The 16,600-nt window shown below is 38.2% G+C and overlaps 1 protein-coding gene across 5 annotated transcripts in view; it reads right to left on the bottom strand.

Moving 5' to 3' along the window:
- Window positions 1-16,600, bottom strand: part of CFI (complement factor I) — an 85,975-nt gene that overhangs the window by 14,319 nt on the left and 55,056 nt on the right. For all 5 annotated transcript variants that reach the window (XM_073237184.1, XM_073237186.1, XM_037001174.2 and 2 more), the window contains 2 exons: window positions 13,946-14,049; window positions 13,674-13,777 (listed from right to left, as the gene is read on the bottom strand). In XM_073237184.1, coding sequence (XP_073093285.1) covers window positions 13,674-13,777; window positions 13,946-14,049 — 208 coding nt within the window. The remainder of the gene's footprint in view (window positions 1-13,673; window positions 13,778-13,945; window positions 14,050-16,600) is intronic.

Genomic DNA, 16,600 nt, shown 5'->3' with positions numbered 1-16,600 from the left:
TGAACAGTGACAGGCTGAAAGCTTTTCCTCTGAGATCGGGAACCAGACAGGGATGCCCACTCTCCCCACTGTAATTCAACATAATACTGGAGGTCCTAGCCACAGCAATTAGACAAAACAAAGAAATACAAGAAATCCAAACTGGTAAAGAAGAAGTTAAACTGTCACTATTTGCAAATGACATGATATTGTACATAAAAAACCCTAAAGACTTCCCTCCAAATCAAATAGAACTGATATCAGAATACAGCAAAGTTGCAGAATGCTAAATTAACACTCAGAAATCTGTGGTATTCCTATACACTAACAATGAACTAATAGAAAGAGAAATCAAGAAAACAATTCCATTCACAACTGCATCAAAAAGAATAAAATACATAGGAATAAACCTTACCAAGGAAGTGAAAGACCTATACCCTGAAAACTATAAGACACTCTTAAGAGAAATTAAAGAGGACACTAACAAATGGAAACTCATCTCATGCTCTTTGCTAGGAAGAATTAATATCATCAAAATGACCATCCTGCCCAAAGCAATATACAGATTTGATGCAATCCCTATCAAATTACCAATAATATTCTTCAACGAACTGGAACAAATAGTTGAAAAATTCATATGGAAACACCAAAGACCCTGTATAGCTAAAGCAATCCTGAGAAGGAAGAATAAAGTGGGGGGGATCTCACTCCCCAACTTCAATCTCTACTACAAAGACACAGGAATCAAGACAGTTTGGTACTGGCACAAGAACAGAGCCACAGACCAATGGAAGAGAATAGAGACTCCAGACATAAACCCAAACATGTATGGCCAATTAATATACGATAAAGGAACCATGGACATACAATGGGGAAATGACAGTCTCTTCAACAGATGGCGCTGGCAAAACTGGACAGCTACATGTAAGAGAATGAAACTGGATCGCTGTCTAACCCCATACACAAAAGTAAATTCGAAATGGATCAAAGACCTGAATGTAAGTCATGAAACCATAAAACTCTTAGAAAAAAACATAGGCAAAAATCTCTTGGACATAAACATGAGTGACTTCTTCATGAACATATCTCCCCAGGCAAGGGAAACAAAAGCAAAAATGAACAAGTGGGACTATATCAAGCTGAAAAGCTTCTGTACAGCAAAGGACACCATCAATAGAACAAAAAGGTACCCTACAGTATGGGAGAATATATTCATAAATGACAGATCTGATAAAGGCTTGCCATCCAAAATACATAAAGAGCTCATGCAACTCAACAAACAAAAAGCAAATAATCCAATTAAAAAATGGGTAGAGGAACTGAACAGACACTTCTCCGAAGAAGAAATTCAGATGGCCAAAAGACACATGAAAATATGCTCCACATTGCTAGTCATCAGAGAAATGCAAATTAAAATCACAATGTGATATCACCTCACACCAGTAAGGATGGCCACCATCCAGAAGACAAACAACAACAAATGTTGGCGAGGTTGCGGAGAAAGGGGAACCCTCCTACACTGCTGGTGGGAATGTAAATTAGTTCAGCCATTGTGGAAAGCAGTATGGAGGTTCCTCAAAAAACTCAAAATAGACATACCATTTGACCCAGGAATTCCACTCTTAGGAATTTACCCTAAGAATGCAGCAGCCCAGTTTATAAAAGACAGATGCACCCCTCTGTTTATCACAGCACTATTTACAATAGCCAAGTAATGGAAGCAACCTAAATGTCTAACGGTGGATGAATGGATAAAGAAGATGTGGTACATATACACAATGGAATATTATTCAGCCATAAGAAGAAAACAAATCCTACCATTTGCAACAACATGGATGGAGCTAGAGGGTATTATGCTCAGTGAAATAAGCCAGGCAGAGAAGACAAGTATCAAAGGATTTCACTCTTATGTGGAGTATAAGAACAAAGAAAAACTGAAGGAACGAAACAGCAGCAGACTCACAGAACCCAAGAATGGACTAACAGTTACCAAAGGGAAAGGGACTGGGGAGGATGGGTCGGAAGGGAGGGATAAGGGCGGGGAAAAAGAAAGGGGACATTACCATTAGCATGTATAATATGGGGGGGGCATGGGGAGGGCTGTGCAACACAGAGAAGACAAGTAGTGATTCTACAGCATCTTACTAGGCTGATGGACAGTGACTGTAATGGGGTGTGAGGGGGGGACTTGGTGAAAGGGGGAGCCTAGTAAACATAATCTTCTTCATGTAACTGTAGATTAATGATATCAAAATTAAAAAAAATAAAAAAAGAAAACCCTAAGTACTTCACCAAGAAATCCTGTTTGGACTAATGAATGAATTCAGTAAAATCACAGGATACAAAATAACATACAGAACTCTGCTGTATTTCCGTACACTAATAACAAACTAGCAGAAAGAGAAATTTAGAAATCAATCCCATTTATAGTTGCATCAAAAAGAATAAAATGCCTAGGAGTATATTTAACCAAAGTGGTGAAAGACCTGTACTCTAAAAACCATGAGACATTGATTAAAGAAACTGAAGATGACACAAATAAATGGAAAGAAATATCATGTTCATGGACTGGAAGAAATAATATTGTTAAAATTTCCATACTTCCCAAAGCAATCTAGAGATTCAATGAAATCCCTTTCAAAACCCCAATGGCATTTTTCACAGAACTAGAACAAATAATACAGAAATTTGTATGGGACCACAAAAGACCCTGAATAGCCAAAGCAATCTTGAGAAAGAACAAAACTGGAGGTGTCACAATCCCAGACTTCAAACAATACTGCACAGCTATAGTAATCAAAATAATATGGTACTGGCATGAAAACAGACACATAGATCAATGGAATAGAATAGAAAGCTCAGAAAAAAGCCCATCATATATGGTCAGTTAATAAATGACAAAGAAGGCAAGCATATGCAATGGAGAAGGAGACCCTGCAATAAATGTGTTGGGAAAACTGGACAGCGATATGCAAAGAATGAAACTTGATTACTCTCTTACACCATATGCAAATATGAATTAAAAATGGATTAGAGACTTGATTGTAAGACCTGAAACCTTAAAGCTCCTAGAAGAAAACATAGGGAGTAAGCTCTTTGACATCAGTCTTAGTAATATGTTTTTGGATCTGTCTCCAAGACAAGGGCAACAAAAGCTAAAATAAATAAGATTACATTAAATTAAATAGATTTTGCACAGTGAAGGAAACTATCAACAAAATGAAAACACATCCTAGTGAATGTGGGATCATATTTGCAAATCATACATCTGATAAGGAATCAGTATAAAAAATATAGACAGAACTTACAAAACTTAATATTAAAAAAATGGGCAGAAGAGTTGAGTGACTGTTTTGCCACGGAAGACATGCAGATGGTCAATGGACACAAGAAAAGATGCTCACCATCACTGTCATTAGGGAAATGCAAGTCAAAGCTGCAGTGAGGTAAAACTTCACACCTGTCAGATTGGTTACTATAAGAAAACAACTTATCAGGTGTTGGCAAGGATGTGGAGAAAAGGGAACTCATACGGTGTTGGTGGTAATGTAAATTGATATGGAGGTTCCTCAAAATATTAAAAATAGAATTACCATATGATCTAGCAATTCAACTTCTGAGTATTTATCCAGAGAAAATGATAACACCAATCTGAAGACATAGCTGCACCCCTATATTCACTGCAGCACTAGATATGGAAGTAACCTAAATGTTCATTGAAAGATGAATGAATAAAGAAGATACAGTATATATATATATACATTGGATTATTGTATATCCATAAAAAGAATGAAATCTTGCCATTTGTGACAACATGAATGGACCTAGTAGGTATTATACTAAGTAAAATAAGTCAGACAAAGAAAGAGAAACAACATAAGATTTCATTTCTGTGTGGAAATGAACAAAACACCAACAGAAACAGACTCATAGATATAGGAAACAGAATTATGGATTATACCAGAGCAGGTAGAGGCTGGGGATGGATAGGTGAAATAGGTGAATGGGATTAAGAGGTATATACTTATAAAGTAAATGAGTCATAGAAATTTAAAGTACTGGTCAAGGGTATCACTCCATAACATATAAAAATATTGAATCACTATATGGCCATCTGAAATTAACAGGAGATTGTATGTCAATTATATTTCAATAAAATTTTTTAAAATTTGTTTAGTTTTCATCCTAAGAGGAAGGCAAAACCACTGAATTTTAAGTAAGTGACCAAAACCAGCTATGAAAATATTACTTGGGCTGCACAGTAGAGAATGGATAGATGGGGACAGATAGATAGATAGGGCTTGGCAGAGTGCATGTAGGTAAGTTGGTTAGAAGGTAATTGGTATAATGCAGGTGAGAGGTGAAATCAGGGTAATAGTGGAGATGAAAATAAGTTTTGAAAATTAAATGATTAGAATTTAAAAATACCATCTAGAGTTGGCAATATATTGGCTGGGTTGTGGTGTGGTGGAGGGAGTGAAATGCAGCAATTCTGAGATTTTTGCCCTCATGACGACATGGAGGGTGTTGTCATTTGCTGAAATAGAAGACCCCAGGACAGGACCATATTTTGAGGAGGGGCATATCCCTCCCCATGTAGGATCAATGGTTAGAGCAGAGGTCTAGGCTGGAGATAGCATTTTGTCAGCATACACTTTATGTTTTTTTTTTAGGCACAGATAACTTCAAGAAGGAGTAAGGTGAGAAAAGGAAGCCAGACTAAGCACAGAGCTACTCCAGTATTTCACCTGAGCAATAATGCTCACTCACAGAGGCAGAAACTGCAATGAAGCCTGAGAGAAAATGTGTCCAGAGAGGATGGTAAAATGCCAGGAAAGTGTTGTGAAGCCAAGAGAAAAGGGTCACTGAGAAGGAAGAAATTAAATTTGGCCCATGGCTCCAATCCATGGATTGGATATTATTCAACATATTTAATCATTCCACATGTTTTCTATCCCTCTCAACTTTAGGTGACCTGCAGATTTGCTAAGCAGGTCTTTATCTTAGTTACCATCACATATGGTAACTTGATTTTATCCTAGATCTGCTACTGACCAGTAGTGTTCCTTTCATCAAGCCATGTCAACTCTCAGTCTCAGCTTATATACTGAATGAGAAGAATAATATTTACCTCTTTGGACTTTGAGACTATTAAAAACAAAATAGCATATATTAAGGGCCATGCACAGTATCTGGTCTGTAAGAAGTGCTCAATAGATGATGTTTCATTCATTCTAATGATCAGAACTAAGGCCTGAATCCTAAACTCTGTTCTCCTCCAAGATGACCTTGATTCATTAGCAATAACTCTTGTGTGTTCCTTATCAACAGCTTTAGTCACTGTTGTGGACTGAATAGTGTTCCCCTAAAATTCATATGTTAAAGCCCTAACTGCCACTGTGACTATATTTGGTGACAGGGCAATTAAGGTTAAGGTTAAAGATGTAATTAAAGTTAAATGAGGTCATAAGTGGAGCTCTGATCCAATATAACTGGTCCCCTTATAAGAATAGGCAGAGGGAGAGGATTAAAGATGGCAGTGTGAGAGGAGTGGCAGAGGCTTCCTCCTAAAACTGGATACAATTAGAAAATATAGTTGGCGCAACTAATCCTGAGAGAGCAACAGGAAAGAGGACGACGTCGGACTGCACACACCTGGAGAAAAGAGCAGACCTCAGAGAATGGGGTAATGTACCAGAGCTGTGGCTCCGCGGGACCCGAGCCCCTCCCCCACCCCAGCTCACCGGCAGGAGGAAGAGAAAAGGAGCAGGGAGGGAGTGGAAGACTTGGGACTACTGAATACCTAGCTCTGGAGATCTGTGCTGGGAGCACAAACCTACATTTCATGGTGCTTCCATGAGACATGCATGACTAACAGGTTGGAAAGTTAATAAAGGCAGAGTTCCTGGGGAGACTGGGATTCCAGCCACTTGTGGAAAGCAGGGATCCATATCTGGCTGCTTTGAGACAAAAACTTATACCTGTGTGCCCAGCCCACTGGCTCAGGCAGTGGAGACAGGCACAGCAGCCGGGAAGCATGGGACAGCTCTTTCCTCCCCCCAGGCACCAGTACTGCTCCCCTGGAACCTCCGACATTGCTTCAGGGGCTGAGCAGCTCCAGAATAGAGCTTCTAGACACTAGAGGGCAACTTATACAAACATGAAAGGCCAAACAAACCTTGTCCAGAGTAAAATTATTAATACAACTCCTGAGAAAGATTTAAATGATATGGACCTCGTGACTCTTCCAGAAAGGGAGTGCAAAATAAAAATCATCAACATTTTAATGGAGGTACAGAAAGACATCCAAGAACTCAGGAATGAATTCAGGTTGGAGATCCAATCATTGAAGAGCATGATGGAGGGTATTAAAAGCAGGTTGGATATGGTGGAGGAGACAATAAATGAAATAGAAACTAGAGAAGAGGAATACAAAGAAGCTGAGGCACAGAGAGAGAGAGAGAAAAAAAAGGATCTCTAAGAATAAAAGAATATTGAGAGAACTGTGTGACCAATCCAAGCAGAACAATATTTGCATTATAAGGATACCAGAAGAAGAAGAGAGAAAGGGATAGAAAGTGTCTTTGAGGAGTAGTTGCTGAAAACTTCCCCAATCTGGAGAAGGACATAGTCTCTCAGGCCATGGAGATGCATAGATCTCCCAACACAAGGGACCCAAGGAAGACAACACCAATACACATAGTAATTAAAATGGGAAAGATCAAGGATAAGGACAGACTGCTAAAAGCAGCCAGACAGAGAAATAAGATCACATACAAAGGAAAGCCCATCAGGCTAACATCAGACTTCTCAGCAGAAACATTACAGGCCAGAAGGGAGTGGCATGATGTAGTTAACGCCATGAAGCAGAAGGGCCTGGAACCAAGATTACTTTATCTGGCAAGATTATCATTTAAATTTGAAGGAGGGATTAAACAATTTCCAGATAAGCAAAAGGTGAGAGAATTTACCTCCCACAAACCATCTCTACAGTCTATTTTGGAGGGACTGCTATAGATGGAAGTGTTCCTAAGGTTAAATAGCTGTCATCAGAGGTAATAAAACCACAGTAAAGAAAGTTGAACAGCTAATTATAAAGCAAATGCAAAATTAAATTAACTATCCTCAAAGTCAATCAAGGGATAGACAAAAAGTACAGAATTTGATACCTTATATATAAAGAATGAAGGAGGAAGAAAAAGAAGGAGTAATAGAAAAGAACCTTTAGATTGTGTTTGTAACAGCATACTAAGTGAGTTAAGTTAGACCTCTTAGATAGTAAGGAAAGTAACCTAGAACCTTTGGTAACCACAAATCTAAAGCCTGAAATGGCAATAAGTACATACCTATTGATAATCACCCTAAATGTAAATGGACTGAATGCACCAATCAAAAGACATAGAGTCACTAAATGGATAAAAAAACAAGACCCATCTATATGCTGCTTACAAGAGACTCACCTTAAACCCAAAGACAAGCACAGACTAAAAGTCAAGGGAGGGAAAAAGATATTTCAAGCAAACAACAGAGAGAAAAAAGCAGGTGTTGCAGTACTTGTATCAGACAAAATAGACTTCAAAACAAAGAAAGTAACAAGAGATAAAGAAGGACATTACATAATGATAAAGGGGTCAGTCCAACAAGAGGATATAACTATTATAAATATATATGCACCCAACACAGGAGCACCAGCATATGTGAAACAAATACTAAGAGAACTAAAGGAGGAAATAGAATGCAATGGAAACAGAGACACTGAACAACACAATAGAACAGATGGACCTAATAGACATCTATACAACTCTACATCCAAAAGCAACAGGATACACATTCTTCTCAAGTGCACATGGAACATTCTCCAGAATAGACCACATACTAGCCCACAAAAAGAGCCTCAGTAAATTCAAAAACATTGAAATTTTACCAAGCAACTTTTCAGACCACAAAGGTATAAAACGAGAAATGAAAACAAAAAAGCTCACAAACACATGGAGGCTTAACAACATGCTCCTAAATAATCAATGAATCAATGAACAAATTAAAATAGAGATCAAGGAATATATGGAAACAAATGACAACAACAACACAAAGCCCCAACTTCTGTGGGATGCAGCGAAAGCAGTCTTCAGAGGAAAGTATATAGCAATCCAGGCATATTTAAAGAAGGAAGAACAAACCCAAATGAATAGTCTAATGTCACAATTATCAAAATTGGAAAAAGAAGAACAAATGGGGCCTAAAATCAGCAGAAGGAGGGACATAATAAAGATCAGAGAAGAAATAAATAAAATTGAGAAGAATAAAACAATAGAAAAAAACCAATGAAACCAAGAGCTGGTTCTTTGAGAAAATAAACAAAATAGATAAGCCTCCAGCCAGACTATTAAGAGAAAAAGAGAATCAACACACATCAACAGAATGAGAAATGAGAAAGGAAACATCACGACGGACCCCACAGAAATACAAAGAATTATTAGAGACTACTATGAAAACCTGTATGCTAACAAGCTGGAAAACCCAGAAGAAATGGACAAATTCCTAGAAAAATACATCCTTTCAAGACTGACCAAGGAAGAAACACAAAATCTAAGCAAACCAATTACCAGCAAAGAAATTGAAGCAGTTATCAAAAAACTACCCAAGAACAAAACCCCCAGGACAGATGGATTTACCTCAGAATTTTATCAGACATACAGAGAAGATATAATTCCAATTCTCCTTAAAAGTTTTCCAAAAATTAGAAGAGGAGGGAATACTCCCAAACTCATTCTATGAAGCCAACATCACCCTAATACCAAAACCAGGCAAAGACCCCACCAAAAAAGAAAATTACAGACCAATATCCCTGATGAACATAGATGCAAAAATACTCAACACACTATTAGCAAACGAAATTCAAAGATACATCAAAAGGATCATACACCATGACCAAGTGGGATTCATCCCAGGGATGCAAGGATGGTACAACATTCGAAAATCCATCAACATCATCCACCACATAAATAAAAAGAAAGTCAAAAACCACATGATCATCTCCATAGATGCTGAAAAAGCATTTGACAAAATTCAGCATCCATTCATGATAAAAACTCTCAACAAAATGGGTATAGAGGGCAGGTACCTCAACATAATAAAGGCCATAGATGATGAGCCCACAGCCAACATCATACTGAACAGTGAAAAGCTGAAAGCTTTTCCTCTGAGATCGGGAAAAAGACAGGGATGCCCACTCTCCCCACTGTTATTCAACATAGTACTGGAGGTCCTAGCCACAGCAATTAGACAAAACAAAGAAATGCAAGGAATCCAAATTGGTAAAGAAGAAGTTAAACTGTAACTATTTGCAGATGACATGATATTGTACATAAAAAACCCTGAAGATTCCACTCCAAAACTACTAGAACTGATATTGGAATACAGCAAAGAATGCAGGATACAAAATTAACACACAGAAATCTGTGGCTTTCCTATACGCTAACAATGAATTAATAGAAAGAGAAATCAGGAAAACAATTCCATTAACAATTGTACCTAAAAAGAATAAAATACTTAGGAATAAACCTTACCAAGGAAGGGAAAGACCTATACCCTGAAAACTATAAGACACTCTTAAGAGAAATTAAAGAGGACACTAACAAATGGTAACTCATCCCATGCTCTTGGCTAGGAAGAATTAATAGAGTCAAAATGGCCATCCTGCCCAAAGCAATATACAGATTCAATGCAATCCCTATCAAATTACCAACAACAATCTTCAACAAACTGGAACAAATAGTTGAAAAATTCATATGGAAACACCAAAGACCCTGAATAGCCAAAGCAATCCTGAGAAGGAAGAATAAAGTTGGGGGGATCTTGCTCCCCAACTTCAAGCTCTACTACAAAGCCACAGTAATCAAGACAGTTTGGTACTGGCACAAGAACAGAGCCACAGATCAGTGGAACAGAATAGAGACCCCAGATATTAACCCAAACATTTATGGTCAATTAATGTAAGATAAAAGAGCCATGAACATACAATGGGAAAATGAAAGTCTCTTCAACAGATGGTGCTGCAAAACTGGACAGCTACATGTAAGAGAATGAAACTGGATCACTGTCTAACCCCATACACAAAAGTAAATTCGAAATGGATCAAAGACCTGAATGTAAGTCATGAAACCATAAAACTCTTAGAAAAAAACATAGGCAAAAATCTCTTGGACATAAACATGAGCAACATCTTCATGAACATATCTCCCCAGGCAAGGGAAACAAAAGCAAAAATTAACAAGTGGGACTATATCAAGCTGAAAAGCTTCTGTACAGCAAAGGACACCATCAATAGAACAAAAAGGTACCCTACAGTATGGGAGAATATATTCATAAATGACAGATCCGATAAAGGGTTGACATCCAAAATATATAAAGAGCTCATGCACCTCAACAAACAAAAAGCAAATAATCCAATTAAAAAATGGGCAGAGGAGCTGAATAGACACCTCTCCCAAGAAGAAATTCAGATGGCCAACAGACACATGAGAAGATGCTCCACATCGCTTGTTATCAGAGAAATGCAACTTAAAACCACAATGAGATTATTACCTCACACCAGTAAGGATCGCCACCATCCAAAAGACAAACAAGAACAAATGTTGGCGAGGTTGTGGAGAAAGGGGAACCCTCCTACACTGCTGGTGGGAATGCAAATTAGTTCAACCATTGTGGAAAGCAGTATGGAGGTTCCTCAAAAAGCTCAAAATAGAAATACCATTTGACCCAGGAATTCCACTTCTAGGAATTTACCCTAAGAATGCAGCACTCCAGTTTGAAAAAGACAGGTGCACCTCTATGTTTATCGCAGCACTATTTACAATAGCCAAGAAATGGAAGCAACCTAAATGTATATCAGTAGATGAATGGATAAAGAAGATGTGGTACATATACACAATGGAATATTACTCAGCCATAAGAAAAGAACAGATCCTACCATTTGCAACAACATGGATGGAGCTAGAGGGTATTATGCTCAGTGAAATAAGCCAGGCAGAGAAAGACAAGTACCAGATGATTTCACTCATATGTGGAGTATAAGAACAAAGAAAAACTGGAGGAACAAAACAACAGCAGAATCACAGTACCCAAAAACAGACTAACGAATACCAAAGGGAAAGGGATTGGGCAGGAGGGGTGGGAAGGGAGGGATAAGAGCAGGGAAAATGAAAGGGGGCCTTACAATTAGCATGCATAATGTGGGGGGTGGGGCATAGGGAGGGATGTGCAACACAGAGAATACAAGTAGTGAGTCTACAACATCTTACTACGCTGATGGACAGTGACTCTAATGGGGTTTGTGGAGGCGGGGACTTGGTGAAGGGGGGAGTCTAGTAACCATAATGTTCTTCATGTAATTGTAGATTAATGATAATAAAATGAATTTTTAAAAAAAAGTAAAAGAGAAAAAAAAATTCATATGGAACCACAAAAGACCCCAAATAGCCAAAGCAATCCTGAGAAGGAAGAATAAAGCTGGGGGAATTATGCTCCCCAACTTCAAGCGCTACTTCAAAGCCACAGTAATCAAGACAATTTGATACTGGCACAAGCACAGAACCATAGGCCAATGGAACAAACTAAAGAGCCCCAATATAAACCCAACCATATGTGGTCAATTAATTTAGAATAAAGTAGCCATGGACATACAATGGGGAAATGACAGCCTGCCTCTTCAACAACTGGTGTTAGCAAAACTGGACAACTACATGCAAGAGAATGAAACTGGATTATTGTCTAACCCCATACACAAAAGTAAACTCGAAATGGATCAAACACCTGAATGTAAGTCATGAAACCATAAAACTCTTAGAAGACAACATAGGTAAAAATCTCCTGAATATAAGCATGAGCAACTTCTTCCTGAACACATGTCCTAGAACAAGGGAAACAAAAGCAAAAATGAACACATGGGACTACATCAAACTAAAAAGTTTCTGTAAGGCATAGGACACCATCAACAAAACAAAAAGGCATCTTAAAGTATGGGAGAATATATTTGTAAATGACGTATCTGACAAGGGATTAACATCCAATATATATAAAGAACTCACATGCCTCAACACCCAAAAAGCAAATGACCTGATTAAAAAATGGGCAAAGTACATGAAGAGACAGTTCTCCAAAGAGGAAATTCAGATGGCCAACAGACCCATGAAAAGATGCTCCACATCACTAATCATAAGGGAAATGCAAATTAAAACCACAATGAGATATCACCTCACAGCAGTAAAGATGGCCAGCATCGAGAAGACAAGAACAACAAATGCTGGCAAGCATGCGGAGAAAGGGGAACCCTCCGACACTGCTGGTGGGAATGTAAGCTAGTTCAACCATTGTGGAAAGAAATATGGAGGTTCCTCAAGAGACTAAAAATAGAAATACATTTGACCCAGGAATCCCACTCCTTGGAATTTACCCAAAGAATAGAACTTCTCAGATTCAAAAAGACATTTGCACCCCTTTGTTTATTGCAGCACTATTTGCGATAGCAAAGATATGGAAGCAAACCTAAGTGTCCATCAGTAGATGAATGGGTAAAGAAGAAGTGGTACATATACACAGTAGAATACTATTCAGTCATAAGAAAGAAACAAATCCTACCATTTGCAACAACATAGATGGAGCTGGAAGACATTAGGCTCAGTGAAATAAGCCAGGCAGAGAAAGACAAGTGCCAAATGATTTCTCTCATTTGTGGAGTATAACAATGAAGCAAAACTGAAGGAACAAAATAGCAGCAGACTCATACTCCAAGAAGGAACTAGTGGTTACCAAAGGGGAGGAGTGTGGGAGGGTGGGTCAGGCGGGAGGGAGATGGGGATTGATGGGTATTATGTTTAGTACATGTGGTGTGGGGGGTCACAGGGAAAACAGTGCAGCAGAGAGAAGGCAAACAGTGAATCTGTTGTGGCATCTTACTACACTGATGGACAGTGACTACATTGGGGTATGGGTGGGGACTTGATAACATGGGTAAATGTAGTAACCACATTGTTTTTTCATGTGAAACCTTCATAAAAGCGTATATCAATAATACCTTAATAAAAAATTAAAAAAAAAAAAGAATAGGCGGAGACATTAGGGATGCCATGTGCAGAAAGTGAGCCAGCCAGTGCTGAAGCAGTATGCAAAGTAATTAGCACAGAGCTTTGGTTATTTCCTTCATTGCCTGGAACACATCAAATAGATTTAGGGGTACATGGATGGGAAAAATGATTTGTGTGTTTGGAGTCTTTGAATACATGTAGCTCTTCAAATGACATCCTTCCTGAGGTGAGACCAGAGAAAATTATGCAGTATTATCTCTCTATAAACATTTGTCATAAACTCTTCTCAGTGGTTTGGACCCAACACTACTACCTAATGTAGGTAGTACCTACTTGCTTTTACACCAAGCAGATGAGCCTTGTGAAATAACTTGCTACCTGTAGGTTTGATTTGACCTTGTTAGATGGACTGACAATTTGATCCAGGACAGGGGAACACAGTAGAGTGTGGGGGATTGGCCTCTGGGGTTCTGATCATGAATATCAGAAGATATTTTAAAATTAATAGAGTGGAACTTGTCACATGTTTTTATTTATCACCTACTATCATCTCTATTATTCATATTCATTGTTTCAGGAATTCCAGAATCTACTGGAGACATTTTTTTTTACCTGACACAGTGTGCAGCAGTCAGAACCCAACAGGCACCAATATAAATTCCTCCACAGTTGATTTTGTCACCCTCCTTAATTGCCACCTGCCATGGGAAGTCTCCCTGTAAAAGACATCCTTGTGGTCACTTCCATTCTACCAGAAAGCAATACAAACAGGTGGCTCTAAGGTATTTCCATGACAAGACTCCTGGCCTCTTATCATTACATATCCCCTCTTCTCCCATCTTTCTTTTCAAACTTGGGCTGTTTTTGGAAAGTAACAGGTTTACCACTTGTGCTGGCTTTCCGCCTACGACTCGTTTCCTTCGAATGTGCGTGCTGTTTTTAACTCCACAGGAGAGTTTAGGGAGAAAAGACTTCATCCATTTTCTTTCTTCAAGAAAGAAAGAGATTGTGTTATTATGATTTTGAACCCATAACTTGTGGGCAGACATTTGTCCATTATCTATACTGCAAAAAGAGCACAGTCATAGCTAATACAAAACAGGCTGAATTCATTAGTAAGTTATTTTGGATGCTAAACTGTACTATTCACCTTGTTTAAAAATTCTGGCTTAATATTAATATTGGCTTTATTTTCCCTGAAGTTCTGCCCAAAGGGATAATAGTGGCAGCAAGAGGCCGGCTGAGAGATTAAACATTTATTGGCCTCCGGCAGATGAGAGCTGTCACGCCCTGGCAGCCCATGACAGCTTGGGATGAGGGTCACATTCTGAAATCATCAGAATAAGATGACAACTGGGCAGCTGTATCTTCTCACTTTCATAGTTTTTACTTTCTAGAGGCTGCTCATAAGAAATTCTTTTTCAATATTAATATTAGCATTCATGATGCTAACATCGACTATTTTCTGTGTTTGTCTCCATGGTATGTACTTTGTATATAGTTTTTCCTCATTTAACCATCATATTATCCTTAACAGCCATACGCTGTGATCCCTAGACAATCCAAGTTCAGTAGGCTGGGGGTGGGGGTTTTATCTACTTGACATGCAATGATGTTTCCTTCTTCTGTGAGCACTCAAATGTGGCATATTTGTCCCTGGGAGAATGAGGTAGGTAGGCAAGGCTTTGGATATGAATTGCAAGAGAATTCATGAAAAAGGAAGATGGTAAAAATACAAATTGCTTTCCTTATTTTCTTTCCATATTTTACCACATCATGGAAATTTTGCAAACTTGCTTCTTAGCCCCAAATGAGAAAGGAAAATTAATTATCACTGTCATTTACTTTGGGCATGTAAGAAGACAGTAGGTCCCCAAGGGAAAGAAGTTGAGAATTAATGTGGCTAGAATTTTTCTTTGGTTCCACCCATTCTAAGAACTGGGTTGGGGGAAGAGTGCGATGGTAAGCTTTAAATTTCTCCTTGGACTTTTGAAAGAAGAGAGACAATCTAGTGAGGATGTGGAATCAGCTTGGGTAGTACCTGAAAATGAATGGTGTTTTTAACAGAGAATAAAGGGCCTTTGCTGAAAACCCCTTTGCACTGATACCTGTAGCTTCAAGATCTAAATCTTTCACTCACTGCCTGATTCTTAAAAAAAGTGAATTAACTAGGGGTCTAATGATTAAAAGGGAGTCTTATATGAGTTTCAGTTTAAAGACCCCCTAAAACAGGGAACTATTTTATTCCCAGTTTGTTTTTGAGGTTAAGTTACTCACCTAAGATCACACAACTAATAAATACCCAAGGCATGATTTAATGCAAGTCTGTTTGACCCAAAAGCTCTTATCAATTACTGTCTTCCCAGAAACTTAATACTCTCATTTAATTTGGCTCTTAGTGCACAACTGGCCAGAATACAGATCTTCACAGACCTTCTGTTATCATTATTTAAACACTGCAAAAGAACAGTTAATTCAATTAAAATCTATTATTTTTCTATTGCAAAATGTATGTCATGGGTTATGCTTGAAATCTGGTTTATTTGGACAAAAGTGACCTGACAAAGCTCATAGGAAATAGAAAAATGTTATGTAGGACTAAAATAATGTTTTCACTTCAAAATTTAGCCATATGAATGAACCCATTTTTTTTTTGAGAGGGCATCTCTCATATTTATTGATCAAATGGTTGTTAACAACAATAAAATTCTGTATAGGGGAGTCAATGCTCAATGCACAATCCTTAATCCACCTCAAGCCTAATTCTCATCAGTCTCCAATCTTCTGAAGCATAACGAACAAGTTCTTAGATGGTGAACAAGTTCTTACATAGTGAATAAGTTCTTACATGGTAAACAGTACAAGGGCAGTCATCACAGAAACTTTCAGTTTTGATCACACATTATGAACTATAAACTATCAGGTCAAATATGAATATTTGTTTGATTTTTATACTTGATTTATATGTGAATCCCACATTTCTCCATTATTATTATTATTATTTTTTATTTTTAATAAAATGCTGAAGTGGTAGGTAGATGCAAGATAAAGGTAGAAAACATAGTTTAGTGCTGTAAGAGAGCAAATTTAGATGATCAGGCATGTGCCTGTAGACTAAGTGTTAATCTAAGCTAGACAAGGGCAATAAAACATCCACGGATGCAGAAGATTTCTCTCAAAACAGGGGCGGGGGGTGAGGTTCTAAGCCTCACCTCTGTTGATCCCCAATTTCTCACCTGATGGCCCCCCTGCGACTGTGCCTGTCTTAGGTTGTTCCTCCCTTGAGGAATCTTACCCGTATCTGACTAACCAGTCATCTTCCGGGGCCATACTGAATGAACCCATTTTTAAAAGCAGTTCTGAAAAGCTTGTTTTTCTTAGAGCAGTAAGGAGAGGAGAAGGGTAATGCTATTTTTTTCTATTTAAATTGATATGAAGGTAATTGTGGCTTGAATTAATTATATATACATCTATGCCTACATACACACATAAGCGCACACATTAGAATACAAACTTAAACCAAGAGCCACTAGTGAAAC

This window comes from Manis javanica, chromosome 5, assembly GCF_040802235.1.
Source record: "Manis javanica isolate MJ-LG chromosome 5, MJ_LKY, whole genome shotgun sequence".
NCBI lineage: Eukaryota > Metazoa > Chordata > Mammalia > Pholidota > Manidae > Manis > Manis javanica.
Note: the sequence above shows the minus strand (reverse complement) of the source record. Positions and strands in the feature narration are given on the sequence as shown.